The 20,864-nt window shown below is 56.2% G+C and overlaps 1 protein-coding gene across 2 annotated transcripts in view; it reads left to right on the forward strand.

The window, feature by feature from the left end:
• The window catches only part of TMCC2 (transmembrane and coiled-coil domain family 2), a 37,429-nt gene that overhangs the window by 11,194 nt on the left and 5,371 nt on the right, over positions 1-20,864 (forward strand). For both annotated transcript variants that reach the window (XM_058275082.2, XM_004464752.5), the window contains exon 2: positions 1,774-2,310. In XM_058275082.2, the coding sequence (XP_058131065.1) occupies positions 1,774-2,310 (537 nt within the window). The remainder of the gene's footprint in view (positions 1-1,773; positions 2,311-20,864) is intronic.

Consider the following 20,864-nt stretch of genomic DNA (forward strand, 5'->3'; position numbering starts at 1 on the left):
AGTTTTCTCCTCTGAAACTTTGTTTCTAGAAAAGAACAGCATCCCGTATTTGTGATTTTGGTGAATGCTTTAAAAAACGACTGAGGTTGCCTTGTGAGATGATGGGGTTTTCCTCACAGTTGAAGACCCGGTAAGGCTCACTGAGCCCCCAGTTGCTGGGTCCTGAGTCCCACTGCCTCCTCCCAACCTCTCGAAGCTCTGGGAGGGCTTGGCCTGGCCGGACAAGCCTTCCTCCCGGCAGAGTGGCTGCCTGGAATCAGACCACACGTTGGGCCCCGCGCTGGCCAGGCGGCCCAGCAGCCTCTCCCTGAGCGGGACTGGGGAGCAGGTGGAGAACCTCAGCGACCGAGCTAAGAGGGAAGGCCGGGGCCAGGGCAGCTGCAGGCTCCAGGACCTCTTTAGTTCGTTCCAGTCCGAGAAGAAAGGCACCCATTGGGACGATTGGTTCTGATAAGTATGATATTCACATCAACTGTACCACAGGCTCTGCCCACAGAAGTCAACAAGAATGAGCTTGACTACAAATAACAGAAAATGATACTAGCGTTGGGTAGAGAAAGATAAGTTTGTTTATTTCATGCAATAAGAATCACAGGGTAAATGGTCCTCAGCTGTTGGGGTAGTTTCACCTCGTGGTTGCAAAATGGCTCTTGGAACTCCAGGCATTACAGCCACATTCCAGATGGCAAGGACCAGTGCCATTATCAAGAAATCCTCATCTTCCTTTTCACTGGCCAGAATTATGTCACGTGGCTTATCCTAGTTGCAGGGGAGTCTGATGAAGCAGGAATTTTTAGCAAGGTACCTGAAGCTTTCTTTGCAATTTGGTTAGTAAGAAAGGGGAGTAGATAATTGGTAGGCAATTATCAGTGTCTTCTACAAAAATATGCATGACCCTGATTTTTACCAAGGAGTGTCGCAGTGAGTCATCTTTGGAAACGGATGCCTGGTGGTCTGAAAGGGCCAGTGCAGCTTGAATGAGGGCTTAGCTTAGAAGGAGGGAGGGACTGTCGGTGTGGGGCGGGTGTGGGAATCAGTCCAGAAGTGGACAACCCAGTGAGCGGGCTCCCTGTGTGTGCCACCGAGCCGCGGGCTGCAGCCATAAGAGCGTCACTCTTTTTTTTTTTTTTTAAGATTTATTTATTTCTTTCTTTCCCCTTCCCCCCCACCCCAGTTGTCTGTTCTCTGTGTCTATTTGCTGCGTCTTCTTCTTTCTGTGTCTCTTTGTTGTGTCATCTTGTTGTGTCTGCTCTCCGTGTGTGCGGTGCCATTCCTGGGCAGGCTGCACTTTCTTTCGTGCTGGGCAGCTCTCCTTATGGGGCGCACTCCTTGCGCATGGGGCCCCGCTACGTGGGGGACACCCCTGCGTGGCAGGGCACTCCTTGCATGCATCAGCTCTGCACATGGGCCAGCTGCACACGTGTCAAGGAGGCCCGGGGTTTGAACCGTGGACCTCCCATGTGGTAGACGGACGCCCTAACCACTGGGCCAAGTCCGCCGCCAAGAGCTTCACTCTTAGTTACCCCGAACCCACATGTGGCTTTGGAATGGCCGGGGCACCCTCGGGTGCATTTCTTCGGGAATGGAAAGGGTGGGTCTGCAAGGCCACCTTTTAGGCAGGCCAGGCCATCCATAGGCCTCTTCCAGATTCAGACACTGGAGCGGCTATGCCGGTCTCCGGAGGACACACACCCCTTCCCCACCTCCACTCCTCAACCAGCTAGGCCTGCGGGAGCTTTCCATTCACTGTGTTCTCCATGTCTTCCCCTTAAGAAAATCCAGCAGCTCTCAGAGGGCTCCATGTTCGGCCACGGCCTGAAGCACCTGTTCCACAGCCGCCGCCGGTCGCGGGAGAGGGAGCACCAGGCACCTCAGGATCCCCAGCAGCTGCAGCCGCAGGGCATGTCCGACCATGACTCCCCGGACGAGAAGGAGCGCTCCCCGGAGATGCACCGGGTCTCCTACGCCATGTCCCTGCACGACCTGCCCGCCCGGCCCACCGCCTTCAACCGCGTGCTGCAGCAGATCCGCTCCCGGCCCTCCATCAAGCGGGGCGCCAGCCTGCACGGCAGCGGCGGGGGCGGCAGCGGCGGGGGCAGCAGCCGGCGCACCAAGAGCAGCTCCCTGGAGCCCCAGCGAAGCAGCCCCCACCTGCTGCGCAAGGCCCCCCAGGACAGCGGCCTGGCCGCCATCCTGCACCAACACCAGTGCCGCCCCCGCTCCTCTTCCACCACTGACACAGCCCTGCTTCTGGCTGACGGCAGCAACGTGTACCTCTTGGCCGAGGAGGCTGAGGGCATCGGGGACAAGGTGAGACGGGCAGGGCGAGGGCCTTCTGGGTGGGAGGCCACCAGCGGCAAGAGCCGTCTGCCGAGGGGCCTGCGGGCCTGGGGACCCGCACTGGCCCCTCCCAGTGGGTGCTGACACCCTGCCACCTGCAGAGTTGTCTGCCCTGGTTGGAGGAGTCCCAGCTACGGCAAAGCCAAAAGCAAGAGATGATCTGAAAGTGGCTGTTGCGATTCTTGGGGAAGACAGGTTTGCCTTTCAAATTTTACTTTGCTCAGAATGATAGGGATTTTGGTTTGTTTACCTTAAACATGCTACCAAGAGCAGCGAGTCTGGTGGCTAAGATTAGAACCAGTCCTGGTCCTGCCACTTACCAGCTAGACAAGTTACAGTTAACCTCTTTATCCCTTAGTTTCCCCAGTTGAAAATAGGGATAATAATAGTTGGGTTGTTGTAGGATGAAATGAGTGCATATCTGTAAAAAAACACTTGAATCGGAGCCTGGCACAGCGTTGTTTGTAGTATTCTTGCCAACCAAAGGAGAGGGGGTAGGAATCTGTGAAGAGATGTTTGGTAAGGAGAAAAACTAGTTTGGCACTTCATGAATTTATATAGTCATTCTTCTATTCCTATAGCAGAGAGTTATTGTGTACTTATTCTATGCGACAGGAGTAAGCTGGGCTGCTGTCCTCACAGCGCTCTCTGTATGGGGGGAGACAGGCGAGCGGACATTCCAGAGCCGGTGAGCAGGGCTGTGTGAGATGCTGTGGGAGCCTGGACAGAATGGGGGGGGGGGCGGAGTTGGGGCACAGGAGGAAACTCTTGCACTGAATTTTGAGGTATAGTTTAGCCTCGGAAGAGCCCAGGGGGTGGGCAGGGGCCCTGCACAACAAGTACGAAAGCGAATGAGTGGCGTGGGCAGAGGCCAGATCACAAAAGGCAGTGTCGTGTGTCTTGGGGCAGTGTGAAGCTCTCGAAAGGTGTGCGGTGGGAAACTGGCGGGAGGAGTCTCTTGATCTCGGGGTCGACAATAGGTTGAAAGCAGGAACAAAACTGGAGTCAAGGAAACCATTTTGGGGGTTATTGCAGTCATCTGCAATGGTGGGAGGGGAGGGACAAATTCAAAAGACATTTGGAAGTTACAGTCAATGGTACTAGGTGAATGTAATTAATGCTGCCAAGTCGTACACTTAAAAAGGGTTAAAATGGTAAATTCTATGTTATATATATGTTACAACAAATGAAAAATAATACTAGGTGGGAAATTAGATGGGAATACAGAGGAAGGGAAGGGAATAAAGGAAACATTTTAGGGTTTCTGCGTTAGCAACCTTAGGGATAGGGACATTCTCTGAGGAAACGTAGAGGAAGGAACAAGTTTTGTGGAGAAATGGTGAGTTTAGTTTTGGACATGTTGAGTTCCAGGGCCTTTGAGAGGTATCTAACTAGAAAGAACCAACTGGCATTTGGCTTTATGGGGCAGAGGTCTGGTCTGGGCATTTGGGAGTTGGCACAGAGGTTGGAGTCATGGGTGTGTATGAGCTCTTCTAAGGGGCCTGTGTCGGGTGAGAAGAAGACAAGGAGAGATCTGACATCTGAGGGACAGGCCAAGCACAAGGGGCCTGAGGGGCAGCAGCCGGAGAGGTAGGAGTAAACCTGGAGAAAGGTGCAAAAAAGAAAGGAGTTTCAAGCAGGGGATGTAGTCAACAGCATGAAATGCATTAGAAATGACAGGTAGGATCTGGACTTGGAAATGAACACGGGCGATTTCAGGCAGTGGGGTCACTGGTGACCATGGCAAGGAACCAGTTTCAGTGGATTGAGGAGATGATGGAAATGGAGACAACGTGCAGTTCGGCTGGGAAGGAGAGATGACAAGCTGCAGAAGGATATAGGGTTCTGTTAGTCTGGCTTTTGTTGGACTTCAGAGAGGGGAGAGGCTTGAGCACATTTCACTATTGATAGGAGAGGGCCATATGGAAGGAGAGTCTGAAGATACTGATGAGGGTGGGAGAACGGATGGAAAAGAAGACTGAAGAGATATGGAAATGAGAGTTGGAGAAATGATGGATGACCAGAGTCTTACATTTAGGGGATAGGAGGCTTGATGGTATCTAGCCTCAAAGCTCCAAGAGAAGATCTGGTATAAAGTAGTTTCACCATAGATGATCACCAGAGCAGGTAAATCTCCATACAAGGTCTAGAACTGACCTCACATCAATGCAGACTGTGTCTCAAGTTCTTGTGCATCCTGAGACTTGAATACTTTTGAAAGTCCATTCATTCATTTAACAAACATTTATGTGCATACTGTATGCCAGGCACTGCAAGCAGCTCATGTTGTTTTGTGCTTTTCCAACTTAGGAAGTGTTTTTGTAGACTTTGTTTTGTGACTTCATTGCAACTGTCTTGTGATGTTGATAAGCCAGGTGATGCAGATATCCCAATTTTATACATAGAAAATAGACCCAAAGAAGGCATGTGACGCAGCCCCTGAGGAACAGGGCTGGGACTAGATCCTAGCTCCCTCGACCCCACGTCCAGTGCTCTTTCCACTGTGCTGTGCTGCCTGTGTGTGCCAAAAGGAAGCCCTAGTCAGTGACGGGTGCAGCCTTCAGTGTTTGACACAGTACCACCTCAGATCCCTCACTTCAGCATAATCGTCACCCTTGGGAATGATTTCCTAGCTCGTTAAACACAGTTTCTGATCACTTGCTGTTGAATCATTTCATACTTTCCACAAATGACCTTGGTTCTAGATTTCTTCAAGAAAAAAGGCCTTCCCATAGGAAATTATAGTCCTTCTGTCTGTCATAGCAGAGCCTCACCTAGGCAGCCTTCAGGTAGATAGCTGTCCTCTTCCCTTCCCCATCGGTACTGCAGCATCTTTGACGTGTACCTCCCTGCCTCCCCTTCATGCAACACTTACTTACTGAGCATCTACTATGTGTCAGGCACTGTTCTAGGCTGTAGGGATATAGTAGTGAATGAAAACATAGCTCTTACTCTCATGCAGGTTACATCCTGGTGGGAGGAGACAAACATTAAATAAATCGGTACACAATATATCAGATGGTAATGAGAAGCAAAATAATAGCTGGGTTAGAGTGGTGACAGGTTGGTCAGAAAAGGCCTCTCTAATAATGTGAGGGAGTGAACCTGGGGATATCTAGGGTAGTGCATTCCAGGCCAAGAAACCAACCAGAAAGTGCAAAGGCCCTGAGGTAGGAACGTGCTTGCATGAGTTCAAGGACTGGCAAGTGGCTTCAGTGGAATGAACAGGCCGAGAATGTAGAAGAGGTGAGATCAGAGAGGTGGCTGGGGCTGGGGGCATTACAGACTATACAAGACCTAGCAGGCCAGGAAAAGGACTTTGAATTTTTTCCAAATGAGATGGGATGTCATTAGAAGGTTTTATACAAGTGAGTGACACCTTTTATAAAGATCACTTTGGCTGCCGTGAGCAAAAGGGACTGTGAGCAAGTGTGTGAGCAGGGAGTCTAGTTAAGAGACCGATGCGGGAATCCAGGAATGAGGAGGCGGTGGCTTGGAGCCGGGTGGGAGTGGAGCAGGTGGTGAGAAGTGGGTGGACCCTGCATTTGCCCCAGTGATCAAGTCACAGAGGCTTCTGCTGGATTCGACTTAGGGCACCACAGGAAGGGAGTACAGGGGGCTCCCGGCTTTTTGGCCTGGGCAGCTGGAGAGATGTTGCCATTAACTGAGTCAGGGAAGACGGCTAGTGGAGTGGATATTTTCCTAGAGCGGTGGGGTGGGAGGTGGGGCAGATACCAGAGTGCGGATGTGGACATGCTACATTTGAGATGTCTGTTAAACACCCATGGGAAGATGCCAGAGAAGCAGTTAATGTCTGAGGCCAGACTCCTGGGGAGAAATCCAGGCTAGAGGCATAAACTTGAGAGCTGTCAATAGATAAATAGTATTTAAAATTTGGGCCGGTATCTCTGAGCGTAGCTTCCACTGGGAGAAGGCTGTGCCAAGAGCGAGATCTGGATGAGCCGGCAAGCACTTTAAGGTGGCCTGTGACATGGGGGCCACAGGGCCCTGCCTAGTGCAGCAGCCAGGCCACCTCTCCCAGGTGAGTCGCCAAATACATTCTAAAAATTAAACTTTAGAAGTCCCGCCAAGCAAGAGAGAATGGGAACCTTGTGGCCACCGGCAGCCCAGGGGCTTCCAGGGAGCACCCCAGCAGTTGGAGCAGACGGAGGGAGAGGGCGGTGCGGCCTCGGAAGGAGGCGGGGGCGGGGGAGTCGACGTTTGCCCACTGGGAACGCAGCAGGCCAGGGCGCTGCCCCACGGGGCGTTTGTCCTGTCTCTGCGATATCCAGAGGGCAGGAAGGAGTCTCCTCTTGCTGCGAGTGGGAGACCAGGCCCCGCGCCTCTGGGGGAAGAGGCCGGGGGACGACCGTGGGTTCCGGGTGGTGATGGGGAAATGGTCGTTACAGTCACTGTCTTGTATCCTTATGTAGAGCTTTCAGCTTTCTGAAGTCTTGCCGCCTGGGTTGCCTGGTTAATCTTAGCATCCCTGTGACGAGGGGAGAGCAGGTATTTTGTCCATTTTACACAAGGGCAGACTGGGGCCTCGGGATTTCAGGGACTGCTTGCGTGAGGACACCCAGCTGACTAATGGCACAAAGGAGACGAGATCCTGAGCTTTCAGGAGCTCCCCAAGACCACACTGAGGCTGACGTTCCTAAACTCGCCGGGGACCATTGAACGCGACATCCGCAGGGAGGGGGTTTGCCTCGGCCAGGGAGGGTGGGCTTCTCTCCCGGCTGGCATTTCCCCTCCAGTCATGGGGCTTTCCTGAGCTGGAAAAGGACGGACGTGGCCCTTGGGGCCCTGAGGAGAGGAGGGGCTCCCCGGTGCCCAGAGGCAGGGGTCTTCCAGCCATGGGGAAGCCCGGCTCGTCAGCTGACCGCCCCGGAGACGGGGCCATTGGTGGCTGTGGGACCCCGTGGTGCTTCCACCCCTGGCGTGTGGGCATGAATAGGAGTATTCTTCTCCCTAGTAAACACAGCCTCACATGCTCCCTGCAGGCTCCCCAGCTATTACGAGCATCTATTTTTAATTCATAAGCCTCCCCCACTCCCCACACCCTTCCCCATTGTTTGGAGCTCACCAGCTGGCTTTTGGACCCCAGCGAGCCCCATCAGGGGTGGAGTTACCGGCACACCCTGGAGGCAGCTAAGGTTCCTCAGCTGTCCTGGAGAGGCTCACCCCAGCTCCAGCCCCAAGAAAGGAGGGGACCCTGGACCCCAGGGAGAGCAGGGGCATGGCCGAGGACAGTCCAGGGATGCAGGCTCGGCCTTGGTGATGGTGGTCCGGTCAACATTTGTTCCCTACAGCTCCAGTTCACTGTCTCTGAGGGTGTACCTTAAATTATTTCCCTTAAATCATCGTCTCAGCCCGGCCATCCTGCTTTGTACTATTTGTGTGACACCGAATGAGGGAACCTCGCTCTCTGACTTACATCTGTAAAACAGAGGGAAACCCTTAGAGCCAGCTCTGCCGGGTGATACCTGACCTTGCCCGGCGGCCTTTCCCCTTCTGCGCAGCGCGGCCGGGCCCCTCCGAGGCCGAGGAGGAGCGTGGGGTGGGAGCAGGGGCTCGCGGAGGCCCAGGCAGCCTTAGGAGAGCAGCCCCGGGGGCGTCCGGGGGCAGGAGGGCCTCTCCCGACAGGCCAGCCTGCTGCTCCCTGGCGTTGGAGCAGAGTGGGAGGGAGATGCACTGTGGCCACTGCGGAGTGGGTGGGGAGGTGATGTCATGACTGGACGCTTTTCCTGTGGCCTCACGGAGGTGTTATCTCCGAGCCCCAGCCGGGGAACCGCGTGGAAATCAGCTCGTCACCCTAACCAGAGCAGGCTCTGGACATCCTGTGCTCTCGGCACGCTCCCCCTCCAGATTTATGCAGACAAGATTTCTTCTCTGCCCTGACATAAATAAGTGCCCCTGTTTACACTGAGGTCTTGGCAGGGCCGAGGGGCCAGGTGCGCTCACGGCCGGGAGCCTGCAGAGGTGGGTGGGGCTGGCTCTACCCAGAGAAGTTTCTGGAAAGAGGACTCTCAACTTACCCCCTTGTCAGCCGGGTGCCCCCCTACCCCCCACCCCTGCCTGCTCACACAGGGGCGTCCACCTTCCAGGTCACGTGACTCTGCTGTTCTCGCTCTCGAGGCCATGCCCGCTGTCCCCACACCCATCCTTTCTCTCAGATGCCTCCTCTGTCCCACCTCCCTCCACCCCCCGCCTCATCCTCTCTGTCACAGAAAGATCCCTCGGGCAGAGGGAGAGCCGGTGCCAGCTGCCCGGCAGGCCTGAGAGGAGCCTCGCGGGCTGCCCGTCCACTCGCCAGCCCGAGGTTTGCCATGAGCCACGGCTCCTGCTCTCGTGACTGGAAGCTGCTGCTTCCCAGGGCCCTTCAGGCCCCTCCACCACAGCGTCTTGTGAGGCATGGCGAGTCACGACTGACGGGAGGATTTCTGATGCGAAATCCTCATGTTCTGGCATCACCCCTCGGCTTTTAGGGGTCCTGTCCGCTCAGGAGAGGGACCAGAGCATGACCCTGCCTCTTACCTGAAAGCCTGCCGGCAGCCTCCTCTTGACTTAAAATTGTATTGTGGATAAAATTAGTTGCCCAAGCAGGCAACTGAACTCTAGAATAAGCCTTTATTTATCTTTCTCCCACTGCCACCCGTGACGTCCTTCTTGTTAGAAAAGCATCCAGGGCTCTCCAAAGAGCTCTGCCTTCTGGGAATGCAGAATTCCCCAGGTGCAGGGAGTTGAGTCACATAATGTCCAAGTTACCTAACCAAGGTCAGGGGCGATGCCTTCCTCGTGCCCTGGCCTTGGAGCTCAGGTCAAAACTCGTAGGCTGCAATGATGTCGGCGCAAGCACAGGTGAGAGACACGTGGTCGGGTCTCCAGACTTCTATCCTGGACTGCTGACCTCAGCCTTGGCCTGCACTCCCTCGAACGCGCTCCAGCACTGCCCAAGAGGACAGGGCGCTGGAGGTTCGGGTGTCAGCCCCCCCACGCCAGAGCGATAACAGTCAGCTGGAAGAAGAGCTCTCGGTCGTCGGCTCCAGACGGCGAGGAGCCGCAGCTGGTGCTGTGGGCATGGGTCACGGCAGTTGGCGCAGGTCTCCCCAGGCACTGAGCAAATTCTTCCCTGGATCTGCCACATCCCTGAGATGCGAAATCTGACCTGAGTTCCCCCTGGTGCCAGATGAGGCAATGGAAATCCAGTATCGTTCATCTGATCCCTGCTTCTGCCTCTTCTTCCTTTTCGTAGGCACAGTTTGGACTTGCTCTGTTTATACCCCAAGGGGCAGAGGGCTGATTGCATTCCTTCTGGGCTCCTAGGGAACTGAAGGCACCCCTGAGAAACAGTGGGGGGCTGGGGGTCCTGAGCAGAGCCTCTGGGGAAGTAGCCCTCCTGCCTCCCTTCTTTCTCAAGCTGGAGGCATTGGCAGTGCAACGAGCAGGTTTCCGGCTGCTTTTACCTCCCAGCCCGTTTCCCACTTCCTCCAGAGGCTGGCTCACGTGCCCTCTGCTGCTTTTGTCCTCTCTGACCCTGCCCCAAGTCTGGATTCAGGGAGTTCTCACCGCCTCCCTTCCCTGTTCCTTTTATGGCTCTCCAGATACCCCACTGCTGGGACCCCAAAGCTGGGCCAGTATCCACTGCTAGTGAATAATTCAGCATGTTCAGCAAAAGCTAAATTAGATCTAAGGTGATACTGTGACCAGGAGGCCTCCTCTGGGCGGCTGGAAAGACAAGCGCTCTGTAATATTAACTTCATTATATAAGGTTTCTGCCCTGCCTGAGAAGATAGCTTCAGACCCAAATATTATCTGGGCCCCGCGCCTTTCTACGAGCTCTCCAGGGGCTCAGCGGCACCATGGTCATGGGCCTTTGAAAGCCTTCCTGGCATCTGACGGCCAGTGAACAGCACGTGTGGTCTGCAGAGTGCTTTCACGTCCATTTCTCATTTAATCATGTCAGCGCATGGTAATCTCTGAGCTGAAGCCCACAGGGGCTCTGTGTGTCAGTCCTCTGCTTGTAGAAAGGAAACATTCTCAATTATTCTAGGCAAATGGATAGGATGGAGGGTACTTTGCCTCCGACCCAAAAACAAGATTGCTGCTTCCTCTCCAGGTCACTTTGTCCCGGGCTTCTTCCTGGTATGCCCTCCCCCAGGGGGACAGAGTGGCCTTGGAAGTTATCAGATCACCCATCTTTTCTACTGGCCTGGCACACGTTTTGATTTGCCCGAAAGTGGCCTAGGTGAGTGGTCCTCTCCACTGCCCTGCGACTGGGCGCATGCCCGGGCCCAAGAAGGGCTCCCTAAATAGGAGCGGCTGTGGCATTAGGCTGGCAAAGGCCCGGCAGGTGGAGAGGTGCAGCACCCCTGCCTGGCCAGCTGCGAGAGCTTTGGGGTGTGCATCTGGGGGTTGCCCACCGCGTCCTCCGTCGGGCCCTTCCTGCCACTTTTGCTAGTGCGTGTGGCTGTGCCTCTCCACATGGTCTTGAGACACGTGCCCACTGTGGTTGCTCCGGTTCACAGTGATGACCGACCTTCCTCCCCCAGGTCCCCCCAGGAAGCCAGGCTCTTTGGTACCTCGAGTTCTAAGAAGATGCCCTTTCAGCTGGTGGGAGAGTGAGGGATTTCTGAATACGGACGCCCTCCCTAACCCCCATTCTTAAGAAGGCCGGATGAGCATCCTGGAAGCTGCCAGCCTTTCAAAGAGGAGTCCTCCCTGGGGGCGTTCACAGCGCACTTGGGACCTGAGGCCTTTTAAGGCTGCCCTTGGCTTTTTTTTTTTTAGGAGGTATTGGGGATTGAACCTGGGACCTCATATATGGGAGGCAGACACTCAACCACTGAGCTACACCAGCTCCCACACCTTGTATTTTAAGCTGCTAAATTTAGCTGCTTCTCAGCATTGTTCTTTTCTCCTCAAGTCTAAAACTTCTCAGGTTTCCCACCCTACAGAATGTGTGATTTGTACTTTTTTTAAAGAGAAAGAAACGTAAGTAGGAGGATTTCAAAAGGGAGGGAGGGTACTGAAGAATAATAAAGATGGAAAAGAAAAAGAAAAAATTAGTGTTTAAAGAGTATAAAATAGGGAAGCGGACTTGGCCCAGTGGTTAGGGCGTCCGTCTACCACATGGGAGGTCTATGGTTCAAACCCCGGGCTTCCTTGACCCGTGTGGAGCTGGCCCATGCGCAGCACTGATGCGCACAAGGAGTGCCCTGCCACGCAGGGGTGTCCCCGCGTAGGGGAGCCCCACGCACAAGGAGGGCGCCCCGTAAGGACAGCCGCCCAGTGTGAAAGAAAGTGCAGCCTGCCCAGGAATGGCTCCGCACACACAGAGAGGTGACACAGCAAGGTGACACAACAAAAAGAAACACAGATTCCCGGTGCCGCTGATAAGGATAGAAGCGGTCACAGAAGAACACGCAGCGAATGGACACAGAGAGCAGACAACTGGCGGGGGAGGGGGGGGGCGGAGAAATAAATCTTTTTTTAAAAAGTATAAAAGAAAGAAAGGGCATGGCATAAAAATTAAGGGAAGAGGAAGCAACAAAGTAGAGTATGGAAGAAAAGAGCTGAACTAAGGGGAACCCCCTGAAAGAGAGGGCTGTGACCCGTGGGATGTGCAGGGAGAAGAGCCTTGGGAACAGGTCCCCGGCAGCCTTCCAGCCCCCTTCTGGGAGGAGGGGGCCCACCTGCCACACGGTCCTCAAGCTCAAGTTTGGGAGGGTGGAAAGAGCCAAGCCAGAGCTGTTCTCCCAGGGCGCAGCTGCCTGGGCCTGCCAACCGGCCGTGACCTCCCTGCCTTGGCTGAGAGGGAGCAAGGCATCAGAGGGATGAGGCATGGACGAGACCTGGTGGACGTACACGTGACTGGCCTTTACCCAGCAGGAGGTTAGTGCTTTGTGGCCTCCGTCCTTTCAGAGCCTGCTGCTTTAGCTCTTTCCACACCTGCCTGCCCGTCTTTCAAGTTTGCTCCAGATGGCAGCTCCTTTTCTGGCTCTCTGTGTCCCAGGCAGAGTACGGGAGAACGGCTGTGATGTGTGCACGTGTGTGTGTGTGTACGTGTGTGTGCATGCACATGTGGTAAGGGAGCCTCAGGACTAGTCATCTTTTTAAATGAAACCTACCAGGTGTCAGGCGTCTTCACTCACATTCTTATTTTATCTTCGCTGTGAGCCTAGGAGATAAGTATTCATACCATTTTGCAGCAAGAAAAACTGACACAGCTCTATAGCGAGTCAGCTCATTCGCCCTCCCCTCCGACTCATTCACTAAAGCCTCCTCTTCAAGGCTGCTGCATAGGCGACGCCGTCACCTTCTCTCCTGTCGAACTGCCGAGCTAGCGAGTGGCAGGGTGAGGATGTACCCCAGGCCGTCCGCCTCCCGAGCACTCTGCTGAGCCACTGAAAGTCTCAGTAGGGCCTGAGAGCCCAGCCCGGGCTTGTCCCCTGCCAAACACATTCAGCTTTAGCCAGGGCCGTCCAAGCCCCCCTCTCCCCCTCCACTTCCCAGACTCCTCCCATTGGCCCTCTGAGGTAAGGGTACTTCCCCAGTTTGCATTTGTGTAGACTGAGTCTCAGAGCTGTGGTTACTTGACCATGGTCGCGTAGCAAGGAAGTGGAGGAGCTGGGACACAAACCCAGGGCTCGGTATGGCTTTTCCCACCCGGCCAGGATGCCTCATGCCCCTGCACCCCACCTCTAGAACAGGAAGCTCTGTACCCTGGGCAGATTTGGGAACATTTCTTGTGTCTGAGAGAAAAACAGAATCACAGAGGAAAAACGCTCTGTCTCCCACTAGCTTGGCTGGCACACACGCCCCTGGTTCCCGTTTGTTCCCTTCCTCTTAGCAGACTGTTCGTTCACCCCGGAGCCTCCCCACTTTTCCTGCTTCTCAGTTATTGTGCTGATAGGTAAGTTGTCCCTGGAGTGGAGCTGAAGCCCCACTAGGAAGAAGCCAGATGCCTTGTTGGAGGCATCTGTCGCCAGCATCGTCTTGGTGGTGCAGTGTGGCCTTGTGGAAACTTCTTTCCGGCGCTTCTGACCTTTGTGATCCCTGACATGCTGAGAGCCCAGGGCCCAGGCTACTCAGCCCACTCCCCAACTCTGCTGCCGCTTTCTTCTTTTCTTCCTTTTCCTCTTTTACTTGTAAGGAACGTTTAAAAAAATCTTAGCTTGGTGAGACCTAGGAAGGATGGGGCAGGGCAGGGGTGTCTGGAGTATGAGAAGATGCAAGTGTCTCCCTTGCTACCAAGGACACGACTGCATTAGCTGGACTATCTTCCAGGGCCGCTAAATGAGATACATCATTCAGTCATTCTACAAACATGAATATTGAGAGTCATTTTATGTTAGGCACAGCGAAGAACCGAAATATTTTCAAGATCCCTGCCCTCCTTGTAGTTTAATAAGATCCATTTACAAGTAACAGTGCTCAGGAACAGTGCTCAGTGGCAAAGTATGACGTGAAATTCCAATATCCTGGGAGGGAGGTCCTGTACAGGCAGTGGGAGATGTCGGAAGTGGACCCTGACCCCCCAGGTCAGAGCCAGCCCCAGGATGTGGGACCCATGTTACATGCTTTGCTAGCTCCTGTCCTCACAAACCCCAAGTCATCGGCCACCACAAATATTTATGTGGCCCCATGTGGGGTTCCGTGCTCTGGAGCTCAGGGCCCCAGAGATAGCGCTGGGCCTCTCTTATCTCTTCATACCTTCTTGAGTTTGGGACTGCCCCGTCAGCGTGGTCCATGTTGACTCAGTATTTAAGCCCTGAGTCCCTGGCCAGGCTTCAGTTGGTGCAGAATCCGAGGCCCTTTTGACCTGTGATTGTGCTGCGGGAAGCTGCCCGGAGACAGTCCCACAGCCCCGGGGACCCTGTCCCGCTCCTCGCGGCTCGCTGTCCTCAACCGTGGGCTCTGGCTCCCTCTGCTGGCCACTCCCAGGATTTCCTGCCGAGACTGTCGAGATGAAGTCCAAGGGGGAAGAGACCGCTGTGAGTTTGCCATCTGTCTGTCCGGGTGTTATCTTGGGTGTTTTGGGCAAGGGCCCTGCTGGGGGAGAGGGAGAGTGGGGAAGCAGGAAGCAGAAGCTAGTGGAGAAGTAGTCACAGTGGTGTCCGGAGCGGAGAGCGGGTTTCTGGGAGAGGCTCAAAGGGCGGAAGAATTTCCTGGGAGGAGCCTGGTGAGGCCAGCCGCTGAGTCCTCCAGGCATTTGAGGGGTAGGGAATGTGCCTTGTGAGTGAGGGTGCCTGGAGCAGACAGTGGGCAGGGTGCAGGGAGCGAGGAAGAGGGAGGACGCAGGGCTGAGCTGGCCGGCTGAGCCCCCTCCAGGCTCTGGTCTTCTGGGCCCTGGACCTCCCCTTAGCCCCCAAAGGCTGGGTGGGAGGCCCCTTCCACTCTGGGATGGAAGGAGGGAGTGGACGGGCCTGGGCCTGGGGGGTGGGCCCCTGTTTGGGAGAGGGGCTTCTGATGGAGGGACAGGTGTGTGCGATGGGAGGGGCGGTGCAGAGCGCTGGTGCCGCCAGGTGCCTGGGTGCTTCCTTTCCATGGAAGGCGGATGGGAAGGAGCCTCCTGTGGGCCCCCGGGGAGGGGGAGGAAAGCTCCCAGAGCAATCCAGCCCTAATCCCTGGGCCCGGCCTCAGACTGGAGATGGCGGCCGTGGAGCTCGGGAGCTCGGGCACACCTGCTCGCAGACCCCGGCTCCCCACGGCAAGCCCAGCACTGCCCAGGCTCAGCGCCCCCGGCGGCCTGGCGCCGTCCGTGGAGAGCCGGGGCCTCAGAGCCCCCAGGATCCCGTCACCAGCCCAGCTGCGGGAAACGGAGCCCATACAGGTGAGCCCCTGGTGGGGGGAAGCTGAGAAGTTGCTGCGGTGGGGGTGGTGAGAAAGCGTTCCTGCTGACCTTGTCAGGTGGTCCTGCTCACGCTGCCTCTTGAGGGTACAGCCCCCTCTCCTCTTCTATGACAGGCTTGCACGGCTGGGAGGAGGCAGGAGGGCTGTTCACAAACTTCCCAGCCTTAGGCTGTCCAGGCAATTGCAGGGAGAGCCCCAGGGGCCAGGTGTCTGGGGGCCTTGGGCAGGAGGATGTGTGCACCCTGGCCAAGGCCCCCCCCCACCCCCAGAAAGCAGAAACGAGCAGCTGGGAGCCACTCCTCCCGGCCAGAGGAGCTGCGGTGAAGTTGGGTGGGTGGGTGTTCCTGCTTGGCCGCGTCTGGCCAGCCAGGAGGGGCGAGTGTGGAGGTACAAGTCCTGAGTCCTCGCAGGGCGGGGGGGGGGGGGGGGGGGGCGGTGAGCAGGGTCCCCAGGGTCCCCAGGTGGACAGTAGGAGGAGGGTCTGGAAGTAGCCTTGGAGCGGTTGGAGGATGTGGGGGTTGGAGGGCTGAGGAGACCTCGAGGAAGGGGGGCCAGTGGGGGACCAGCCCTGGCTCTGAGGGTGTAGGCAGAGGAGAGTGCAGAGTCTTTGTGGAAAGGGCGTTGTTCTCAGCAGGGCAGGACGCTACCGAAGGGAGGGTGTTTTGGACCGAACCTGAGGGCAAGATCTAATAGAAAGGACTGAGGACTAGAAGAGAGGAGTGTCTCCCCTCCACCTGGAAGAGAAAGTAGCCCTTAGAGCGAGGGCCGGAGGGAGAACTTGCTCCCCGCCAGTGAGCTCAGCAGACGCCACATGAGAGGATGAGGGAGTGGGTGCTTCCTCATCTTAGGTAGTCTGCACCCAGACACCCTGTGTAGCTGAGTGAGATTTTGTAAAGCTGCTGAGAGCACGCTGCACCATGGGGGGTGGGGCACTGCAGGACGAGCAGGCACCGTGGGCGCCTGCCCCTCCGAGTTCCTGGGTGGTGGCTCCAGCTGCACCCACCTGACCCTGGGTGAGGACCCACGTGTCTGCACTGCCTCACGTGCATCCCAGTAAGTGCCTGGGCATTTGTCTCCCAGTGCTCTGGAGAAGAGCTGCTTAAGCTCCCAGGTGCCAAGTGAACTTTGCTCCCTGGGAAATTCGGGTCATCCAGAGCTGGATTTGAGCAACTTCATGTTGCCCATATAGCCTCACCTGGAGGGGAAAGAGCCAAGAGTCCAGCAAGGCCATGGCAGCTGATTTGGGGGGTGCCGGCGGCTCCTGACTCCAGGACCGAGAGCAGGAAGAGTTTTTCCAGCCCGCTCTGCCTGGAACATCAGGTCGGCTTGGGGCATGTCAGGCTCCCTCCCTCCCAGCTTCTCACCGTAAGGTAGAGGAGGGCTAAGAGACCCTTTTAGGTTAAAGGCTGTGGCTGGCAATGGGTTTTCCTTTCTATCTTGGATCTGGCTTACCTCCTTTTCCCCCTGGGAACTAGTAGAAAAAAAGGAATCTGAGTGTTCTGAATCCCAAGAAGGTGCTCAAATCAGAATCATGGGGCCAGAAGTTAGCAGATAGGAGCTTCTCTGCTGAGTCCCACAGGCCTGGCCGCCCTGGACCACCCCCACCTGCTGGGCTTGCCTCAAGAGCAGCATCCTGCTCTTGCCCTTGCCCTTGACCTGCTTGGCCAGACCCACAGACAGGTCATGGTCAAAACCTGATTCCATTGTCTTCTGCCCTGGAGGTGGGCCCTGGGCCAGGAGGTCAGGGCGGCACTGTTCTCCTGGATGGAGGCGAGGGCCCCAGAAAGCTCTTTTCTCCCTCCCCTCCCTTTCTACCTTCCTTCCTCTCCCTCCCCTCCCTCCTTCCTTTTTTTCCATAAGAGTCACCTTTTTCCATAAGGTGTCAACTTTCCAGCCCCCTGAGCAGGTGGCGAGGACAGAAAGGCCCCTTTTCCATGCCAGCCTGCTCCCGTGACCCTAACGGGGTCCCACTTTGTAAGTCCAGGAAGGGGCTGCCTGACTGGGGGAGCCCTCTGTAACTTTCTCATGAGCCTGGAAGCACAGAGGTGGGGCACACCCACCTTGCAAGTGGTGTTTGTGTGGTCCATCTTGAATAGTGTCTAGTGCAAAGGGCTGCAGAGTTAATAAAACCATGATTCACACTGCCCAGCTTACATGGTTCCTCTCAAGCACAGTTAGTGGTTTCATCCCCTGGGAGTGGGGTGGGCTGTATGTACCTCCCGTCCCCCCCTTTCAAATTCCCTTAATCCTGGACCATGTCTACTGTGTGCCCACGTCCAGGCGAGTCTCCTGAGCTCAGGCCCGGGCGGAGGTGGGAGCGCTGGGAGGGCCACGCGAGCCGGGGCAGCGCAGAGCCAGCCGGCAGCTCCTCTGATCTGGCAGAGGGCCTAATCCAGCTTTGCTGTGTGTTGCCGGAGGCAGGGAGGGGGCTGCCCTCCAGGTGGGGGCGGGTCTCGCCTGAGCCAGGACTAGGGTGATCCGTGTTACTCCTCTTTGTAGTCACCCAGCCCCGGGGCAGAGGAATTGGGAGTGAGTGGGAAAAGCTTCTGCTCTATGGTAAACGGGGCACCTGTCTCTTTTCACAGCAGAGCAGAGGCCCTGCGGCCTGTCGTTGCCCTTTCTTGGCAGATCTTCTCTCCTGGAACTGTCTTGCTTGGTCACTCTAATGGCTTTCCCTAATGCTCCTTCCTCTGTCAACACCTCACTCCTCTCCACCTTCGCCAGCCTGTGCCTTGTCTCTTTCCCAGTCACCCTCCCTCCAGTCCTGCCAGGGAACTGCCCCCGGGGTGGGGGGGTGGCAGAGGACAATCTCCCGCCTTCCTCCGAGAAAGCCAGCCTGGCCTCTCGGGGAGCTGGTCCTAGAGGCCCTGGGGACCCTGGGGACGGCAGGGAGCTCTGCTCTCTCCTGTCAGCCTGCGGAATGGCCCTCATTCCCCCAAAACCTGAAACACCCCTGGCTGTGCGCGGTGACCGCAGGCCTGAGGGAGGTTAGCGCGGCCAGCTCCGGCCTCGGGCCGCTGCGACCAGCTGACGGCAGGCGGGGGCTGTGGGCTCTGAAGCGGGGGAAGGTTCCTCAGGTACTTCCTTGGGGCTGGGCTCGGGGCTGGAAGCAGGGGGAGGCCAGTCCCTGTCTAAATTAAGATCCCTCTCCATCCCTCAGTGCTGTGTCTGTCTCTGCGTGGATGGCAGGGGATGTTATTCAGGGGAGTGATGCCGATGTCAGCTGTGTTTCATCCCTCCTCCCGGGGGAGGGGGCACCTGGGGATTTCCCACAAGCCAACCCTCCCGCCACCCCTCCCCATCCCTCCCTCCCTCTGTCTCTCTCTCTCACACACAAACACACACACACAGCACAGCCCGCACCAGCAGCGGAGCCCCCACCCCGAGATGGCTGCAGGAGGGGGGTGGGGGCTGCGGGTGGGTGAGTGACGTCTTCACGGAGGTCACTCTGTTAGCTCCAGCGAGGAAGCTGGAGAGGCCGCAGTGACAAGTCTGCCGGGGGGATTTTAAATGCCGCTTCCCCTCCATGGACATTTCCAGGCATGTGCACTTGGGTCTGGCAAGGGCAGGATGGGGTGGGGGAGAGCTCCTTTCTTTTGCCTTGCTCACCTGGGGTGTAAAAACCCATATCCCAGCTCCTTGAAATTCCAATTTAATTGCTCTGGAGTGAGGCCCAGGCATTGGTTGAGAATCTCAGCTCTAGACTGTGCTTCCCAAAAAGGCGGCTGAGCGAGGGAACCGATGGGAGGGCAGGGCTCCGGCGCTGCGATGACCCGGGCAGAGCTGCCTCAAGCTGTGCGCCTGCAGGAGCTGTCCAGCCCCAGCCCCCCAAGGTGGGGGCCAGCCTTGGGTTTTGTGGCCAGGCCTTGGTTTTTGGAGAAAAGCCAGGTTCCAATTCTCATTTACTAGATGCGTAATCCTGGGCAAATTACTTAACACCTGTGGGCCTTGGCGTCATCACAATAGTAATATGATACCTACCTCGTGGGGTTGGTACCAGGATTAAATGAATGAATATATGTGAAACACTTAGAGCCCTCCCTGGGCACAAGCCAATAACGTTAGTGATTGTGCATCTGCCTCATCCAGGGCATTTCGAATAGGAATTCGGGGGGAAGAGGAGAGCCAGCCGAGGGGCACAGGGAGAAGATGCCGCCTCCCTGGTAGCCCCTGGAGCAGAGTGCCCCTTGGGGGAGGAGAGCGGAGTGGTGTTCTCTGGCCAGAGGCCCACCAGCAAGCCCTGTAGACCTTCACGTCGGCAAGGGGGTCTCGGGACCCCAGGCCGTTCCGCCTCAGCCGCAGCCGCACTGGAGCCGTCCTGCTGATTTTCCAGGGAGCGCCTGTTCTCTCATTCTTAGGGATTTCACAGCCAGCTTTGACTCTGCTTTTCCACTTGTAAGCTAGACAGACGCCACACTGAGGGAGGAAAGATGCCGATCTGCCAGCGAGGAGCCGCGGCAGGCAGGGAGTTTGCGATTTGACACTCGCGTGTGGTCCTAAAGCGGGCTTGCCTTCCCAGCATTTTCACATCCGTTTCTCATTTGCTCCTCCGGAGTAGGTGGGACAGATGCTCTCCACGTGGGAAAGATGAGCAAACGGCCTAGCACCTGTTGCATCAGGCAGCAACGCAGTCAGACTCAGAACTCAGTTTCTGGGCATCCTTTCCCCTGGAAGAGCGTGGAAGAGACAGGAAGCGGGTTGTGCTCCGGGGAAAAGACCTCAGGAGGCCTTCCGAGCACGCCAGATTCTTTAATATTGACACCGCGTGTGGCGTATAGAATGGGATGTTGTGGCATTCTATCCATATCGAGGAAAGTTGTATCTATAATCTTTTAAGTAAATTTAGTTTCCCTGGGGGGGGGAGGGCCTGGGGGTGATTATGTTGCCTAGATCCAGACTGCAATGAATGAGTGCCTGCTGTATGCTGTATACTAGGTGCTTGCTGGACATCGCCTTGTGGAATCCTTTACAACAGACCTGCAAGTAGATATGATGATCTCCGCTTTACAGTGGGGAGCCTGAGGGTCAGGAAGGTTGAGAGTGTTTGCCATCAGTGCTGGGAACAGCGCAGGGGGCGGAAGGGTTTCTCTCAGGACGGAGTTTTAAGTCAGTAGGAGCGATGATTTAAGGGCGGCTGTGAACTTGGCTCCTTTGGTACAAACGCTGAGAAATCCTGAGGAACAGGGTCCTGAAGGTATGAGCACCTGGGTGGGGAAGGGGACCTGAGGGGACCCAGAAGCAAACGTAAAAGGAAAGTCCTGAGTCCAAGAGGGATTGGGGAGGGGACCATTGTCCCCCGCGTCCCCAGTGGAACCCGGACTTGAAAACACCCAGGAGGAAGCCCCCAGAGACGCTGCCCCCTCCCCTGCCCCCGAGCTTGGCAGGGCTGTTGTTTACCCGTGTTTTCCCATAACTTTGCACCTCGGCAAGAATGGAATTCAGCGACTTCTGACTTCAGTTGGCACGGGCCGTTTCCAGGTCCGGTGCATGTGACACGGCCACTTTCTTTGTGTTTAACCCTTTCCCCCACATCCACCTCACCCCACCCCCATGCGTCTAAAGAGGGAAGGAGCGGACCCAGCCTAAGTCGGGGTGTGCTGTGTGTAAAAACACATGGGTTGAGCCATTTCCTGCTGCTTCCGTTGTTGCACGGTGATAAGACACTGGGA

This window comes from Dasypus novemcinctus, chromosome 13 (genome assembly GCF_030445035.2).
Source record: "Dasypus novemcinctus isolate mDasNov1 chromosome 13, mDasNov1.1.hap2, whole genome shotgun sequence".
Classification (NCBI taxonomy): domain Eukaryota; kingdom Metazoa; phylum Chordata; class Mammalia; order Cingulata; family Dasypodidae; genus Dasypus; species Dasypus novemcinctus.